This window comes from Eleutherodactylus coqui, chromosome 2 (assembly GCF_035609145.1).
Source record: "Eleutherodactylus coqui strain aEleCoq1 chromosome 2, aEleCoq1.hap1, whole genome shotgun sequence".
NCBI lineage: Eukaryota > Metazoa > Chordata > Amphibia > Anura > Eleutherodactylidae > Eleutherodactylus > Eleutherodactylus coqui.
The window spans coordinates 56,764,444-56,783,644 of NC_089838.1; the positions used below are offsets into that span (position 1 = coordinate 56,764,444).

Consider the following 19,201-nt stretch of genomic DNA (forward strand, 5'->3'; position numbering starts at 1 on the left):
TTTTGTATAGGGTCGAAACGGCGCTATTTTTATGGCTATGAGGTGTTTATAACTGATGCTTATGCATTAAAATCTTTAAGCACCTAACCTGCTGCCTGACCCTGCTTCTTTTTGGACTTGACACATTGGGATTTTTGTGGATTCAATCCCTTTTTCAGGCGAGCAGCTATTTCCTTTGGAAGGGTCCCCCTATATGGTTGGTGAGTGCTGCTGTACCCCTCAGTCTTCACGTGTATACTTTAGATGTAATCTCGTACTGTAGTGAGAGCGCACATAGTATGTGGCTCTGCCCGCGTGTCATCCTTGACTCGGACACTGCGGTATGCTGGCTGCAGGTAACTGCAGGAGGGGCAACAGGGGAGCTACCGATAGGCAAGGCTCAACTGGGTCCGGAGCAGACATGGGGAGCGATCAGTCCAGAGACTCCCTGTGCGAGTACTCCTTCCACATGGAGGGTACCACAGGTCTCAGCAACGCCAGAGCCATGCTGGCAATTAGAGAATATCTCGTTTTACGAACGACAGTGTTTGAACTAGCAGGGTGTAAATCTCGTATTGCACATAGTACCTAATAATCCCTGTGCAAGTACTCTTCCCAGTATGGCAGGTACCACAGGTCTCAGTAGGCCCAGTATCACACTGATGTTGACCGTCAGCAATGTCTGGCCGTTCGCCCTCCTGAATAGGGGTAGATCGGAGAGTAATACTGCTTCATCGGCCTGCAGGAGGCGACATGGCTGTAGTACCTAGGAATGGGGCACATAGCTATTAGGGTGGAGAAGAACATGACCTGTGGAGGAGATAGCAGGCCTCCCATTTTCCAGCCACAGCCCTTGTCATACAGGACCCTCCGCACGCAAAAGACACAATGCAACACATGGCGGCCTATACATACATGCCCATGGTGGCATGAACCAAACCATGTGACCCCAATGCAAAACACGCACGGCTACACAAAATACCGGACACCGGCTACCGCACATTGTGCCTGGTCAATATCTTAAAACTGCCACTGCGGCTGGTCTATACCTTAAAGCCACAGCAGCTGGCTATACAGTTAATGTCGTATATAGTTGCTATACCTTAAAGCCTTACACCGGCCCCACATTAAAAACCGCATGGCGGCGGTAATCAGTTTCTCCTGGATACATACGCAGCAGAATGACACTGTTTGTACCAGGACATAACAGAACAGACATATAGAAGTATGACACAGTTCACACAGAACAGAACCTGCACAGAAATGTAGCAGAGTGACACTGCTCATAGCAACACATAGCAGAACAGACATACAGAAGTATGACACAGTTCACACAAAACAGAACCTGCTGAGAAATGCTTATAGCAGGACATAGCAGAACAGAGATACAGAAGTATGACACAGTTCACACAGAACAGAACCTGTGCAGAATGCAGCAGAATGACACTGCTCAAGAGGAAAACCAGCAAACACTGACAAGGAGTCGGTATATATATGAGCACAGACTTTGGAAATTGGCTGACTGAATCATCACACCCAGCCAGCACAATCAAGCACACCTGTGAAGCTGACCGGCTAAGAAAAATGTAGAACAACAGATCTCAGCAGCAAGCTGTAACATGGCCCCAAGGCGGTCGGGTAGGCATAACACAAGCTGCATGGTGCAACACACCACATGGCGGCCAATACCCTCTCGCATGCACCTGACACAGGAGGAGACCCTCTACAGGGGCAGGGCAGCAAGGGAAGCAATTTTCTTACCTGCTCCTTTTTACTCCCCTATCTTCTTTTTTCCTTCCGCCGAGGTAAGATGGCTCCCCCAGCTCCAGCAGTGCTCTCCCCCACCATCACCTGCCCTTGCACGGGGAGGGGATGCGGACCGCCTGGAGGAAGAAAGGGGGGCTCTATGGCTGGCGGGCCACACGCAAGAGTACCTGGATATGGCTCCTTTTCATTTGAGGGGGCGAGCAGAAAACCGAAGGTTGGTCCTATGCTGTTTGCCCTCCTCGGTTGGGTTAACTAAGGGCGAGTCCTTCCTCCCTGTTAGCCCTGGTCCATCCATAAAAGTAAAAAATATCCCTCAGGCTGCATTCACACGAACGTGTATCAGCTCGGTTTTGACGTCGAGCCGATATACGTCAGCCTCATCTGCAGGGGGGGGGGGGGGATGGAAGAGCCAGGAGCAGGAACTGAGCTCCCGCCCCCTCTCTGCCTCCTCTCCGCCCCTCTGCACTATTTGCAATGAAAGGAGGTGGGGCGGGGCTAAGTCCCGATAATTAGCCCCGCCCCCATCCCGCCTCTCCCCATTGCAAATAGTGCAGAGGGGCGGAGAGGAGGCAGAGAGGGGACGGGAGCTCAGTTCCTGCTCCTGGCCTTTCCATCCTCCCCCCCCCCCCCTGCAGATGAGGATGACGTATATCGGCTCGGCGTGAAAACCGAGCCGATATACGTTCGTGTGTATGCAGCCTTAGGGGTGAGACCGTCCACCTCCTACAGACAGTAAGACTGATTAGCTGAGTACCTGCAGAGGGTATATAGCAAGCGGAAGGGGCCAACTCATTTGTCTGCTTAGTATCCGCCTGTAATCAGCAGGTGCTATATACCCAAAGTAAATGCTGTGTAACCCTATGATACAGATGAGAAATGATTTTTTGAACGATAAGACCCTTGTACACAGAATGTTAACACATGACTAAAGAGGCTGTATACACAAAATGGGAGAACTGTAAGATTAGTTTGTATCAATGAAGACACAAAAGGTATGCATAGGAGCTATATACTCTTAGGTTGGATTCACATGAGTGTATTGGCGCACGCAATGTGCAGAAAATAGAACCCACTGATTTCATAGAATCATAGAGTTAGAAGGGACCTCCAGGGTCATCGGGTCCAATCCCCTGCTCAGTGCAGGATTTACTAAATCATCCCAGACAGATATTTGTCCAGCCTTTGTTTGAACACTTCCATTAACCCCTTGAGTGGCACGCCCGGAAATTTTCCGGGACGAGCTCCACTGCTCATAGCAACATAGCCCGGAAGATTTCCGGGTTATGTATCACTATGGGAGCTGCAGAGCACAATGCCACAAGCTGTGACAGTGTGCTCTGCCTGCACAGACCCACACAGAGCAGTGCAAGGGCTTTGAAAAACCAGCAGAAGATATTGCCGACATGTCGGCAATGTCCTGCTTTGTTTACAAGTTGCCATAGAGACCATCGGCTTGTCAGAAGCAAGCGATGGTCTCTGTGGCAGGGAGAGCTGGTTGTTAGCTGTCAGAGGACAGCTAGGTACTAGCTCTTACAGCAGAGATCAGAGAAAACCTCCGATCTCTGCTGTGTTAACCCTCTACATGCTGCAGTCTATGTGACTGCAGCATGTAAAGGGTTGTCACTGCAGCATGTAAAGGGCTGTCACCATCGGACCCCCGGAATGTGATCAGGGGTCCTGATGGGTCCCTGTGGAAGTCCCCTAAAGGGACAAAAAAAAAAAAATTTAAAAAAAAAAAAGTTAAAAAATTATTAAAAAAATAAAAAAAACACTTGTCTCCCTTTACTTTGTAAAAAATCAAAAATACAAATCACACATGTGGTATCCGTGTGCGTCGTAATGACCCAGAGAAGGAAGTTAATACATTATTTAACCCCTTAATGACATGGCCCCTTTTTTTCTTTTTTCCCCATTTCTTTTTTTCCTCCCCCCTGTTTAAAAAATCACAACTTGTCCCGCAAAAAACAAGCCCTCATATGGCCATGTCAATGGAAAAATGAAAAAGTTATGGCTCTTGAGACGCAACTGCAAAATTAGTTGAAATTCAATGATTAGACCATTTTAAAAAACCTGCCCTGGTGGGCACGACAGGGTGGTAGGAAACCTGCCACTCAAGGGGTTAAAGGACAACTCCCCACCTCTTGTGATAACCTGTTCCACTCATTGATCACCCTTACTGTCAGAAAGTTTTTTCTAATATGTAATTTGCGTCTTCTCCCTTTCAGTTTCATCCCATTGCTTCTAGTCTTTTCTTTGTGAAACTGAAAATAAGGCTGATACCTCTGCACTGTGATAGCCCTTCAGATATTTGTAGACTGCTATTAAGTCTCCTCTCAGCCTTCTTTTTTTGCAAGCTAAACATTCCCAGATCCTTTAACCGTTCTTCATAGGACATGATTTGCAGACCGCTCACCATCTCTAAACTTGCTCCAGTTTGTCTATGTCTTTTTTAAAGTGGGGTGCCCAGAACTGGACATCGTATTCCAGATTAGGTATGACTAAGGAAGAGTAGAGGGGGGTAATTACCTCACGTGATCTAGACTCTCTGCTTCTCTTAATACATCCCAGAATTCTGTTTGCCTTTTTGTCTGCTGCATCACATTGTTCACTCATGTTCAGTCTATGATCTATTAGTATACCCAAGTCTTTTTCACATGTGCTGCTGCTTAGCTAAATTCCTCCCATTTTGTATGTGCTTTCTTAATTTTTCTTGTGTGCATTTTGTTTTGTGTGCAAAAAAGTACAATAAAATATGCCAATGTGCGCGCAAATACGCAACGCCTATTCCTCAAAAATGTGCACATAAACCCTTGCGCTCATGCGAGTCCGGCCTTAAAAAGGCTTTTACCACCAAAGACATTTGAAGGTCCGAATGCTGAAACCTCCTGCAATCCTGAAAACCCCCCACCACCACCACCCACCCACCCACCCACATGCCCTCATGCAATTGTGACCACTGCTCCATTCACTTCTCTAAGACAGATTGGTGTGCACATCAATCTGTCTGTCTGACTGCCTCTGTGAACACCACCCCATTTCTTTCTGTTGGACAGACAAGCAGTTTCAGCATTGCTGGGGTCTCAGCAGTTGGAATCCCCCTAACAGATTATCCCATATTCTGTGGACAGGATGTCTTAGTGTAAAAGGTGGTTTTACCACCTAAGATTTTTTTAAAGCAATTCTCCGGTCCTGGGACAAAATTTTGTGCTGGAACTAGAGAGGACAATTCTATTACCTGTTGCTATTCTTCTCTGCCCATGTCCCTCTAATCTGCTGGTTACAGGACCTATTTTTGGGTGTCCAAGATGGCCAATGCACTCTTCAGACTACCTAATACCCACAGTGCACTGGTAGTGCTAAGACTACCAATGCACTCAACCTGCTCTCTGATTGACCAGGACTAGAGATGAGCGAACGTACCCGTTTCGAGTAATTACTCGATCGAGCAAAGCGATTTTCGAGTACTTTCGTACTTGGGTGAAAAGATTCGGGGGGCGCCGGGGGGAGGCGTGGCGGAGCGGGGGGTAGCAGCGGGGAACAGGGGGGAGCCCTCTCTACCTCCCTCTCCCCCCCACTCCCCGCTGCAACCCCCCACTCACCCATGGCGCCCCCCGAATCTTTTCGTCCGAGTACGGAAGTACTCGAAAATCGTGGCGCTCGGGCGAAAAAGGGGCGTGGCCGAGTAGGTTCACTCATCTCTAACCAGGACTGTTAACATGATCAGGGCTGACCAATCAGAGAGTAGCACAGTGTGCATTAGGTAGTTAGAAAATTTTGGCCATCAAGGACAGCTGAATTCAGGACCTGGAACTGCTGAATCAGAGAAACATCAGCAGGTAATATATACCACCTCCCCTCCAGTAATAGTACAGAATCTTGTTTTGTGACCGGAGGTTCACTTTATCTACAGATACATCAGAGAAATTAAGACAGTTGTAAAAGTGTACATAGTCTTGTATGTGCATGTAGAAACCGTATAAAGTTGTAAAACAGGAAAACACCTTTTTTATCCTGGGAGTCACAGTTCTCAGCTCTGGATCCATTGCCCCGTCCATCAGAGTCTGAGAAAAAAACAAGATTGTTAAACTGAAAATAAATCGGCAGCCCACCCATAAGACATTAACCTATTTTGCACATAAGAGGTATTGATACTGATTCAAGAAAAACAAAGATGAATCCGTTTTATGAGCTGAATGTACAAAAATATATAATTCCAAAACATAACAATTAGTGCCGTCATCATTAATGTATGAATATTAGAACAGCTACCAAAATGGCTACCATGTAGTATATACATGATATAGTGCATGGGGGTTGTACCGAATAAGAAATATATATATATTTTTTTTTAACAGAAACAGTGCCCCTTTAGACCTTGAACTGTGTTTGGAATTGCAGCTCAGTTCCATTTAAAAGGGGTTGTGCCATGATTGCAAATTATCCCCTATACAGAGGAGAGGGGATAAACTGCAGATCAGTGGGATCTGACCACTGAGACTTTAATCCATTCTGAAAAAGAGACTTAAGCATGTCTTCAAGAGAAGGCAGCGACAGTCAGACATGGGCAGCGCACTATTCATTTTAATCTGTGTGTAGGAGAGAGCAAGTGCTCACCAATATCCTGCAATGCCATTAAAGGGAGCAGTGCACGTGCGACCCCTGCGTCCCATGCTTAGGACATGTGTGCTGTCCCCCCCATTCACTTCAACAGGACCACTGGAGGCAGCGGAGTTCAAGCGCGCAGCTATCTTTTGGGGTTCCACTATAGTGAATGGTGTGGCATCTTGCATGTGCGACCTTTGCTTCTCATATTTTGGGATGGCCCCAGTACTGGGATATATGGGGATCCCTGCAGTCTGTACACAGGATTAGAGATAACTTGTAGATCAGTGGCGAATCTATCATGGCACAACCCCTTTGAGTAAACTGGTGTACCATGGACAAGAGCGGAGCTCTCTCTAGAATATAAGCAAAATCCTTTTCTCCAATGCTGTACAACAGTTTAATCCTAAACACTATATCCAATGAAATGTGCATCCTACTCAGAATAAAATATGGAAGCCAAGCATACAATAATGGCCTGTGACAAGCTATCTAGGTGAACTAGGGCCTGGATGATGCTACAACAGTTTATTACACATTATTAGATTGCCCGATGAGTGTGCGACTCCCACACAATGTAAAAAACTAACCTGGAAACTCACTCTGGAGAATAAGATCCAGTTCGGAGAAATAGGGATATACTGCAGTCGGAAAGAGAGGGGACAAAGTTGAGGGTGCGGGAGAAGAGGGGTAGATGAGAAAGTGGAGAAAAGGAGGGAAGCAGTTGAAGGTAACCACTCTAACTCAGCTGTACCCGTATGAAAGGAAGAAAACCTGATTAAGTGTGTGCTCCACACAACATAGCAGACACCGAGCATGAGGGATTCATGCTTCACCCAATGATTATTACTATTGATGTGCGTCGGGAGTAATCTGTCAATCAGCAGCTAGAGGACAGGGAAAGCCCATATTCGTTGAGTATCATTGGACTCCTTGCAGGCAGCACTGGCCATGCCATGCAAAGTTTAGTACATCTAAGCTCTCAAAAACAGGTGTACAACCATAAGTGACAGATCACTTAAATCAGCACCACATTATTTATTGGGCCCTGAAACGTCACTACTTGATGTAGCCCTCAGAAGAAACCGCATAAAGAACCTGGCAGGGTCCCCTCAAATGAGTGCCACCCTAACAACAGAAAGTCAAGAAAATCGTAGAGAGCGCCACAGGTAGATGTGATCCGGGACAGGTATGGCTTGAGAAAGGTGCCTTTTATGCACCGAAACGCGTCGCCTAATTAAAGCACCCCGGTTATTACTACACGCTGTGTAATACAGTATTGCATCTTGTGGAAGACACTCATAGGAGGGAGCATTTGCGCATCATACCCCCCTCCTTTTCAAGTAAGTGTCATAACAAATCACTTTGCTTGTGATGTTCACGCATCATTTGTCCTTAGTTCTACTCCACACTGAGCGCGGATTTTGTTTTCTGACTTCCTATTACCCTAACAACAGAGGATTTTCTACGTTAAACTGGGATGGATAATTGTTTTGGTCGGTTTACCTTCTGGAGTCACATCCTCAGTGAAGAAGTTTGTGGCTTCCAGGGCAGATTCTGTTTCTTCTGCGCTTAGAGCTGTAGGAATAAAATAAGAGAAACTCAGATTAGGGTGTGTTCATCTGTCGCTAATTTCTTGCAGATTGTGTTGCAGATCTGCAATAGATTTCACCTTGGCAATTGAATTCTAATTAAAGGGGTGAAATCTGCTGCAGATCTACACCAAATCTGATGGCAAAATTTGCAGCAAATCAGTGACGTGTGAACACACCCTTGAGGCCAGAGTCACACAGCTCTATGTATGTTGTACCCAATAAACTGAACAACTCATATCAGACAGCACAGAGATACCAGTCTGTGTGCTGTCACCTCTCCATTTATCCTGTACATTGCATATCCTATTCTCTTCCGTGAAAACAAACTAGAGATTTGCAGGATCTTTTTTTTTCTCGCAAGGAACACTGGTTTGTTTGAAATATTGGTCAATATGGCCATCAGAAAAGCCTCATAGGTTATGGAGCCGTGTGCTGTCTATGGATTAACACGGACAGCACATGGCCCGAATATAGTTGTGTGTGACTGGGCTCTAACACCCAAAATACATTCACACTTATGTTCTTTCTTTTCAGTGTGGTTTCCATTGATGTTTGAAGGTGAAGGTAAAGGTAAATGTGACAATACATCTAAGATAGCTATTCTTCCTGACTCCTCCATAAACACGAGTACTTTGCTTTATCATTTGTGAATATTTTATCAGTGAAACTAAGCAAATAAGTTGCTGCCAGATCCCTCCAAAAGCTCATTCGCCCTATAATGGGGCCATATAAAAGGACCAACAATTAGTTGACGAATGAGCAAATGTTGATTTTCAGCAAGCATAAAACCATTCTTTATACAGGTGGCCTAAGGGGAAAGAATGATCATAGTAGCGATTGTTCTTCCTCATAAGCCAATTCTTGGAGGAGTAAACAAATTAACTGAGCACTGTTTGACAGAAGTGTCAAGGGGTGCTCATTATATCAGGTTGAGAATTCGGACCTTAAGGGCTCATGTCCACGGGCAAAATGTGATTTAAAATCCGCAGCGGATCTCCCGCGCGCGGATCCGCACCCCATAGGGATGCATTGACCACCCGCGGGTAGATAAATACCCGCGGATCGTCAATAAAAGGCATTTAAAAAAAAATGGAGCATGAAAAAATCTGGACCATGCTCCATTTTCGTGCGGGTCTCCCGCGGGGTCGGCTCCGGAATTTAAAGCATTTACTCACCCGCAGCGGACCGCGAAGCTCTTCTCTTCCTCACGGCCGCATCTCCCTTGCTTCGGCTCGGCGGATGTGCCCGGCGCATGCGCGCGGCACGTCGACGATGTGCCGCCGGCGTAAGGAATTCATCCGCCGGCCGAAAAAGAAGATCCAGCCGTGAGGAAGAGCAAAGCTTCGCCGACCGCTACGGATAGGTAAATGCTTTTAAATTCTTATTTTCAGCGCTCATGTCCGCGGGGCAGGAGGGACCCGCTGCAGATTCTACATGTAGAATCCGTAGCGGGCCCGATTTTCCCCGTGGACATGAGGCCTTAGGTCTCATGTCCACTAGAAAAATACAATCCCAGCAGAATCTGCTGCAGATTTCTGCAGCAGATTCCGCTCAGATTTGCTTTAAATGGTATTTTTTCTTGCATGCGGACATCCCCACCTATAGATAGCAATGTGGCCGATCCGCGCAGAATCCGCACTAAAATGGAGCATGCTGCAAATTTTTTTTTTGCACGTGAAAAACGCATATCGATTAAAATGCCATTTGCGGGTGCAAATCCAATTAAATTGACTGCAGATGGCCAAGGATATTCCTATGGGCAAAATTTCACCCACGGAATCCGCAATTCAATTTTGCTAGTGGACATGAGGCCTTAGGCTAGGCCATCAATATCAGCCCCACTGATCAGCTGACTGAGGGGACCATGGTGCTCCAGCAAGTATTGCCTCCCCCTCCATTGTGGATTATTGCAGCTCAGTAACAGTTACTTAAATCGGAGAGAACTGCAGTAAACTGCAATAACAGGTGCTTTAAAGTGTATGGGGCTGTGCCTGGTGAGTAATAAAGGGAACGCAGCGCTGTTTGTTAAGGGTGCTAGAGGTTCAACCCCTTGAGATGTAACATTGTTTGCCTACCCTAATGAAACCCATTAAGATTAGACATAACTTTACTTACCAGGTGGCAGGTGTAGTTTGTACAGAAATTTAAGCTTGTCGGTCATATCCCCGTGATACATTCCTCCTAACAAAAAAACAATGTATATATTCTCTTATAGCAGAATATATCAAGAACCAAAATTCTCCTACCTTTCATATCAGATATATAGACAGTGGCAGACTGTAGGTAAGCAAATGAGAGATAGTACACCATCCTACCAAAAGTATTTGGATACACCCATCAGTAGAATGGATCGTGTTTTATTAGCATGTCATCTGTCTTAAACCATGCTAGATAAGATGCAGACCCTTGGAGGCATCAGCCATAATTTGTGACAGGAACTGCACGCTATTTGATAAACGGGTTATGCTGCTGCACAGTAGTCCATTGCGAAGTGCAATGCATTGGCTCGTCTACAATGGTGCAAAGAGCATGGTCAGTTGAGCAATGGAAAAACCTTCTATGGAGTGATGAATTTTGCCCGACACTTATCCTGTGTAAATGGGCCTTTATTCAAACAAATGGACTATAAGTTAACAATGACTTAAAAACATGAGTGAAAAAGGAAAGATGGTGAAAAAAAAGGAAAGCAAATAGGTAAAAGGAAAATCCAGGTAAAAATGCATACATTTCAAATGCACAAATATTTCTTTAAATACAAAATGAATAATAATAATACTGCAACAATCTCTTACACTTTTATATTTGGAAAGACCAATTCATGAAGATATTCCAAGTATACATTTGCAGATCTAAAATAGCCAATAAAAAAAAAAGAATAGTAGCAGAGCCTCCAAAATTAACAACTCTCTGGTTGAAAGGCTATTAGTATGAGGAAAAAAATAAAACTGTAAACTTCCATCCAATAATGGGAAGAAAAGTTAAATGAAGTATCAATCTGCTATTTGTAAATGCAATTTCCCAGAGAAAATATAAGTCTCCTTATATTCTTATAAGATAAGAATCTGTACCCCTCCCGTCCCACGTCCTGGATCACCCAGTCAGAATCTATTGTACACTGATGAGGCAAAAAACACAAAGCAGCAGTCTGAAGATGGTTATCTTTTTCCTCTGAAGAATCACGTTAGACTTATATTCCCAATTATGCTGCAAGGCCTCTAAGAAGGTCAAACTATGAAACTGCCTTTCAACAGGTGGCACTTCAGAGGCAGTATACCATCCTCCATTTGCATATCAAACCTCCCAGGAAGCACTGCATTACCTGTAAGTCTCCTTATGCCTACTTGCCACTCTCCACAACTAGAAACAGGACTCATGTAAGGCTTCAGGGACAGTTAGGAGGGAAAGCCTCATGGGATCTGGGAGCTTTATGTACATGATGGATGGATGATATGTCACTCTCTATAGAAGAGGTTTTCTGGTTAACCATGATATGTTACAAAGGTCATTACTGGGTCAGATGAGATGACACAGATTGAGTTCTGCCCAGTGATGGAGTGGTTGGCAGCAGCAAATGATTGGCTGAAGAAAAATGGCAGGAAATGCCTGTGGTAGTCAGGCAGAATCTGGTGGCCTGACAGTGGCTGGTGATTGGCCCAAAGGAACAAGCTCAGAGGAACAGCAGTGAGATATGGAGGTGCAGAGACGTGGGCCATCATCATCTGGAAAGGAAGCAGCAAGCGGTATCCAGGTGACAGATCCCTGTTCCTGTCAGCTCCCCTCACAATTCCTGTCACAGTTTCAGATCCTCTGTGAAGATGGAGGACCTTCTGCAGCAGCTGGTTGTCGGCGTGTATGAAGCGGACAGTGAGGAATAGCTGCACAGATGTCTGGAATCCCCTGCGCTTCAGCTTAGGACTTATCAGCAGCGCAGGCCAGGAGGAGCAAAACAGGCAAAGGACATTGTGTGAACGCTTGTATCTGAGGAGGACTTGTCAGTAGAAAACCACCAGCGAAGCAAACGCAGGGGATGCCTTTACCTTCATCGGTTCGGAGGCGACTGAAACATGACAGCGGGAACAGTGCACAGCAGATGCCAACACCAGCAGGAACAGTGCCACCAGATGAGAACACCAAGTTCTGTGCTGCTGCACCGCACGTGCAGGGTACGGGTGAAGCTCTACAATATGGCGACGGCACCTCTGCCAAGTCCTGTGCTGCTGTAGTTGCAGGGTACAGGTGAAGCTCTACAAGTTGGTGAGACCCCCGGTAACCAGGTGGTTTCCCTGGTTACTGGCACCTGTATATAGATGGATTTAGCTTGTGTGGCAGTTGGGAGCGATTTTGGACAGCGGTTTTTGTGTTCAGTTTTTTGGCGGGCCGGAGCCAGGACCGGGTCCATTACAGGGAAGAAATGCAAATCTTTCCTTTATGCTTTCTGTCTGCTCCTGGCTTTGGCTCACAAGGTGCTGGGCATCGGGGTCGTCGTGTGAGCTCCCCCTAAGGTACATTTGTCAGTTTTAAATGTGTTAGTGTTAACCCTTACTATGCTGTAAAGAAAGGGCGAGTCAGGGTGATGATGGGGAATGTATGTCTGCTTAACAATTGTGTTTTATTAATGGTATCATGTCTGAGCTGAGGTAACTGAGCACTGCAGGAGACTGTCAGCTCTGAGATATCTGGCCACTGTATGGAGACTGTCAGCTCTGAGGTAACCACTGCTTGGTATCTGTCAGCGGGGAGATACCTGTTTACCTATTATGCAGACTGTCACCTGTGAGGTAACCACTGCATGCAGGCAGTCACCTGTGAGGTAACCACCGCATGCAGGCAGTCAGCTGTGAGGTAACCACCGCATGCAGGCAGTCAGCTGTGAGGTAACCACCTCATGCAGTACTGGCTTCAGCCAGCATATAGCGCCATTGTGTAACAGCAGAAAAAGAGTAAGCCCCCTAGGAAAACCAGGATACAAATTGGATTGGAAAGGGTTAAAGGGACTCAGCTGTGAAGGGGTTAATAAATTCATTTCAGTTGTTTATGATCCCCAGGTAGTTAAATTGCTAAGAACATAGATGAGGGCAGCGTTGCCGGTCATTTTGATACCCGCCTTTGAGGTTGCCCCCTTTAACCCCTTAGTGACCAAGCCTGTTTGCGCCTTAATTACCAGGCCAAATTTTGCAAATCTGACACGTGTCACTTTAGCATTAGAGATGAGCGAGCGTACTCGGAAAAGCACTACTCGCTCGAGTAATTTGCTTTATCCGAGTATCGCTGTGCTCGTCCCTGAAGATTCGGGTGCCGGCACGGAGCGGGGAGCTGCGGGGGAGAGCGGGGAGGAACAGAGGGGAGATCTTTCTCTCCCGCCCGCTCTGCCCCGCTCCGACTCACCTGTCAGCCACAGCGGCACCCGAATCTTCAGGGACGAGCACAGCGATACTTGGATAAAGCAAATTACTCGAGCGAGTAGTGCTTTTCTGAGTACGCTCGCTCATCTCTATTTAGCATGGAAAAACACCTGAAAGGTTTTGCATATCCAATCGATTCTGACATTGTTTTTTCGCCACATGTTGTACTTCATGTAGGCGGAAAAAAAAGACCGATAGAATTTATGTTTATTTATTAAAAGCGCCAAAATTGGGAAAATTTTGAAAAAAATCGTCAGTTTTTCACATTTCCAACTGCAATATCTCAAATATGTGCAAACATAATATAGACATTTTTGTTAAGATATATATTTCCATTCATTTACTTTATTTTTGGTGCACATTGGAAAAACTCTTTTTTTTTTTAACCATTTAGGAGACGTACAAATTTAACATTACTTTTCAGCATTTTGAGGAACACTTTGTTTTCCTACACCAAACCAAGATTGGAAAGGCTCATAGGAGTCAAAATGATACCCCCCACAAGTGACCCCATTTTAAAAACTACAACCTTTAAGGTATTCACTGAGGGGTGTCACGAGTATTTTAACCCCACAGGTTTTTTTTAGGAGTCAATGCAATTTAGAAGAGAAAAACTAAAATTTCATATTTTTGCAAATATGTCATTTTAAAGACAGGACTTTTTTCTATAGTACACATGAAAATTAGGATTTGCACCCCAGAACCGGTGGCTTTCGGAACAGAAATTTTGCCTGAAGGAGATTTAGGCCCTTTTGCACACTTGTAGAGCCATTGAGTGACCAAAACGATAGAAAACGCCCACAAGTGACCCCATTTTGAAAAGTAGACCCCTTAACGAATTTATCTAGGGGTACGATGACTTTTTTGACTTCACAGTTTTTGAATGAATCTAAGCCAAGCCGAAGGAAAAAAATATGATTTTCATTTTTTCGGTAATTCTATCATTTCAAAGCAGTTTTTTTTGCACCGTACATATATGAATGAAGACTTGCACTCCTAAATGGATACCCCTGTTTGTCCCATGCTCAGAAACATACCCATTGTGGCCCTAGTATTACGTCTGTATGCACAATGGGGCCCAAAATGAAAGGAGCAACCGGTGGCTTTCGGAACAGAAATTTTGCTTGAAGGAGATTTAGTCCCCATTGCCCACTTGTAGAGCCATTGAGTGACCAAAACGATGGAGAACCCCCACAAGTGACCCCATTTTGAAAAGTAGACCCCTTAACGAATTTATCTAGGGGTACGATGACTTTTTTGACTTCACAGTTTTTGAATGAATCTAAGCCAAGCAGAAGGAAAAAATTATGATTTTCATTTTTTTGGCAATTGTGTCACTTTAAAAACAGGTTTTTTTTGTACAGTGTACATAGGAATGAAGACGTTCACCCCAAAATGGATACCCCCGTTTGTCCCGTGTTCAGAAACATACCCATTGTGGCCCTTATCTACTTACAGGACACATGGCTAGGCCCATAATGGAGGGAATGCCCGCTGGATTTCAGGGCAGAACTGAATAAATTCCAGGCCCTATTGCCCACTTATACGGAAAAAAAATTGACTTCCTAAAAATAATCCCCCCCCTTCCCCCCGCCATCCCCATTTTTTGGCATTCCCTAAATATTAGATAAAGGTAATAATATAAACTGCGTTTTATGTCTGAAGACCGGGGTAATTCCGGAGGCTGGTTGGGTTGGGCACATGGGGCAAGAAAACCGGGTATTCCCCCTCCTCTCATGCTTTTTGGGAGTATTTCGTTACCTCAGCGGCAGGGATGGGGTGTAAAAAGTGGCGCTCTGTGGGGCTTTGTAATCTTGCTGCGGTGCAACGGTCTCACAGAGAAGGCGCTCAACAAGCTGCTCCTGGAACTGCATGAAGGCGAGCGTTCCCGGGGCTTCTTGTAAATTACGGATTACAGGTAGCGGTCTGAATAACGCCGGGCTCACACGGCCGTATGCAGAATCCGCTTGCGGAGGCCCGCAGCGGATTCCAGCTGTGAGCCTGGCTGTGACCCTGCGTACGGCAGCGTAATGTACTGCGCATAACTGTCTATTCACACAGGTGGTAATGCGCAGTACACCGTTGTTTGTTTATATTTCCCGCGCCGTCGCTTAGAGATGACCCGGGTACCCGCAGCCTGTACACAATGTATTTGCACATGGGCTGCGAGTATATCCGCGGTCATAGAGCACAATGGGCTCTAGGTCGCGGATATCCGCAGTAAAATATAGCATGCTGTGTTCTGTTTCTGCGAGTGGATTACGTAATTCCGACCCACTAATTGGGGGGAATTGTGTAATCCAATGCATGCGATTGATCCGTGGATTACCGTTGATCAAGCGCATGCAGAACCCGAAATTCCTCTCCGGTCATGCGTGACCGGCCTAATGTTAGATCGCTACTTTATCATGTGACCGGGGACCGCTCAACGAGGCCACCCGTCACTGCTCCAAGCACTCAGCGACCGTTGGTTGCTGGGAGCAAGGAGATTTAAAATTTCCTGGGCTCCCCGGCTACTGTGAATGTGTCTGGCATTTTGCCGGCGGGCGCATGCGCAGCAGCCGGAAGGGTCCATGGAGGATAATCGCATCTGGATTCAAATGCGGAAGCCTCCGAGAAGATGTTTCATCTCCCCCCACCGATCGCATCGGTGAGGGGAGATGAAACTTCCACTTTTTTAAGAACTTTTACATGATCGCCATTATGCTTTGGATAACGGCGATCACGTGATCAGTAACCGCATACCGTGGCTCCCTGTGACATCTCCAGGCTCTTGGCTACCTTTGGTAGCCAGGAGCAGGGAGATTTTAAATTTCTTGGGCAATATTTCACTTTTGCGCATGCGTCCGCCATCATGCTGACGGGCGCATGCGCCGAAGCTGGGGTAAGGTCCGCGGATCAACATCCCATCAGGTAACAAATCCGGGGACCTTGGGTACGTAATTTCATCCCCCCTTACGGATACGATCCTTAAGGGGAGATGAAACTTTAACTTTTTAAACTGTTTTTAACTTTTAACTTTTTTTTTTTTTTTTTTACTTTTTAACTTTATATGATCACTGTTATCCGATGGATAACGGTGATCATATGACTGGAAACCGCATACAGCGGTCCCCAATCATATCTCCCTGCACTCGGCTATCTGTGACAGCTGGGTGCAGGGAGATTTTTTTGCATGCGCAGAAGCCAGCGGGAGGTCCCGAGACCGGCCGGAGGACATGGAGGAAGCGGGGTGAGTATTTTCACTTCCCCTCATGGATCGGATCCAGGAAGTGAAACTTTTCTTTTTTTTACCCTTTTCTTCACTTTTCCGCGGTTGCCGTTATCCATTGGATAACGGCGATCGCGGTCCCCGCTGACATCTCCTGCCTCCTAGCTACCTACAGGAGCCGGGAGCCAGGAGATTTGAAATCTCCCGCGGCTCCGGGCCTTCTGCGCATGCGGCTGACGTAATGCCGCCTGGCGCGCATGCGCTTCTAGAAGACCGGCTTTGGGGCCCAGAGGACGAGGAGAGCGGGGAGCAGTGCGGTCCCGGGTGAGTAATTTCAGCTGCCCTGATGGATCCGATCCATCAGGGCAGCTGAATCTTTAACTTTTTAAAAACTTCTTTTAAACTTTTATGCGATCGCATTGCCGGGGGGGGGGGGGGGGGGGAGGTCCCCGCAGCCATGCTGTCGGCTACCTGCGGGCACCGACAGCATGGAGCTGTCACGTCCAGAGCCCGAGGGGCTTTATTCTCTGTAGGACGCATGTTTTTACGTCCTCGGAGAATAAAGCCCACTTCGGGAGGATGTAAAAAGGCTATGGCCTGGTCATTAAGGGGTTAATGGTCAGTCAGCTTGGAGATGGGAGTTTGTGGAAGTGGAGGAGTTATCATTAGGTGCTGATATCAGTGGATGAGGGTTATGGAGTGATTGTTGGTAAGAGCTGGTCGGCAGGAGTTAGTTCGTATGCTAGTCAGATTATGTCTAACATATAACCTCTTATTGAGAGTTAAAAATGGTCAGTGTGAGATTAATACGGCTGTCATATCATAGTCTTGTTTGCGCATACAGCAATTCAGGGAAGAAGAGTCCAACATTTAGGATGCAGCGCTCATATAGCTCAGTTTAGAAGGTATTGTCGGGTATGGCTTTCTTTTATCTGTTACCTATTAATTCTGTTTTTCAGGTAGAGCGATTGATCAGTGGCTGTAAGGCAGTAGTGTATGCCCCTGATAAACGCTCTGCTATCACATTTAGCTTACTAGGGAAGTTGGTAAAAGTATTGCCTGAAGTGTGTAGATCAGCATATTAGGTACAGTGATTTAGATGTGAGTTTGGGGCCTTAAAATGTGTCAAACCATGGGAGCTTTATAATAATAATAAAAAATAAAAAAAATGGGTAAAGGGGTGAGGCTTCGCTTGTTTGCTCATTTTCATGAGAATATATGCCTGGTTAGGAATTTGCAGGAGTTTATGTGCCTATGCCCGCAAGCACCAGGTTCTTTGTTGATCCATGTACCCTGCTTCCCTGGAGATGAAACCTACCCCGGAAATAAACCCTAGCAGGATTTTTCAGGATGCTTGAACTTTAAGCCCTATTCCAAAATTAAGCCCTAGTTGCAGTTAATTTTAAAAAAGTCAATGTAAATGGTGTCCAGGCAGCTATACATGGCAAAAGTAAGATATTATGGAGCAAAAATGAGTAAAAGACCCTGTCTTGTTTTCGGTGAGACAGGGAAGATGGACAGTCATTACCTTGCTTTTAATGTATAATGGTGCTTAAATTGTTTACAGGCGTTGTTTTATTGGAGGAAAAGTAGACAGATGGGGTTCATCTCGTTTTAAGTTGTACACACGCCTGAATAATGTGGTATACTAATTCTTTCTTTATTCTAGGAATTAAGAAAAGTATTGTGTGGATTGTTGGACCCTCCTTTGTGTACTGGTTTTGGAGAAGGGCAGCAGAGCGCTGTTATTCTGAAAATTTGTGATTGTACAGATCACAGTTTGAAATTTTTGGTGAGGTAATAGATGTATGAGGTGGAGTAGATTAATGGCTGAACTGATGTATAAAGAGTCACGTGGGCTTGGAGAGTCACGTGGGCCCTGTCCAGATGTTTTATTTTTACACTTAGGGGTTAATTACATAGAAGAGAACACATTGATATGTCATGGGACATTGAAAGGGAGAAGTGGAGCATTAAACAAGGTTCAGATACAGTGATAGTTTTTTCAGATATTGTTCCTCGATTATTATGGTCCTTGCCGAGGTCTGTATATAGCATGAGAATTCGGAGAAGGGTTAACCCGGTGGTAGAGAGCTCATGCCAGGAGTGGATTTTTTCGTTTTAGATATGCTGATTTGGAAGGTTTGGTCCAGGATGCCATGGCCTGGTGGGGGATTGTAGCCCCCATTAGGCGGGTGGGCAGGTAAACTTGGGGAGAGTTTGGTGGTGGTAAACTCGTGTCTGTAAGACAGAGTTTACATGAACTGTTATGGTTATTGATTGGTTAATAAACTTGGGCCTGTAAAACAGAGTTTACAGGAAGTGTTATGGTTATTATTGGTTACATTTCTCCCCAAATGTTTGTAACCCCGTTAATAAACACCGCGGCCTTCTTTATCCAATATTGGTGTCTGTATCGGTTATTTATAAGAGTTTGGTAAGGTTTTAATAAAGCGCAAGATCCCATGTAAGGCTTCAGGGACAGTTAGGAGGGAAAGCCTCATGGGATCTGGGAGCTTTATGTACATGATGGATGGATGATATGTCACCCTCTAAGGAAGAGGTTTTCTGGTTAACCATGATATGTTACAAAGGTCATTACTGGGTCAGATGAGATGGCACAGAGTGAGTTCTGCCCAGTGATG

General features: G+C 45.6%; 1 protein-coding gene across 3 annotated transcripts in view; it reads right to left on the bottom strand.

Annotated features, from left to right (window-relative positions):
- The window catches only part of TBC1D9B (TBC1 domain family member 9B), a 251,807-nt gene that overhangs the window by 12,989 nt on the left and 219,617 nt on the right, over positions 1–19,201 (bottom strand). For 2 of the 3 annotated variants that reach the window (XM_066591015.1, XM_066591014.1), the window contains 3 exons: positions 10,059–10,124; positions 7,855–7,926; positions 5,748–5,807 (listed from right to left, as the gene is read on the bottom strand). In XM_066591015.1, the coding sequence (XP_066447112.1) occupies positions 5,748–5,807; positions 7,855–7,926; positions 10,059–10,124 (198 nt within the window). Of the gene's footprint in view, positions 1–5,747; positions 5,808–6,938; positions 6,990–7,854; positions 7,927–10,058; positions 10,125–19,201 lie in introns of all 3 variants that reach the window. The other variant, XM_066591016.1, reaches the window with a different exon arrangement.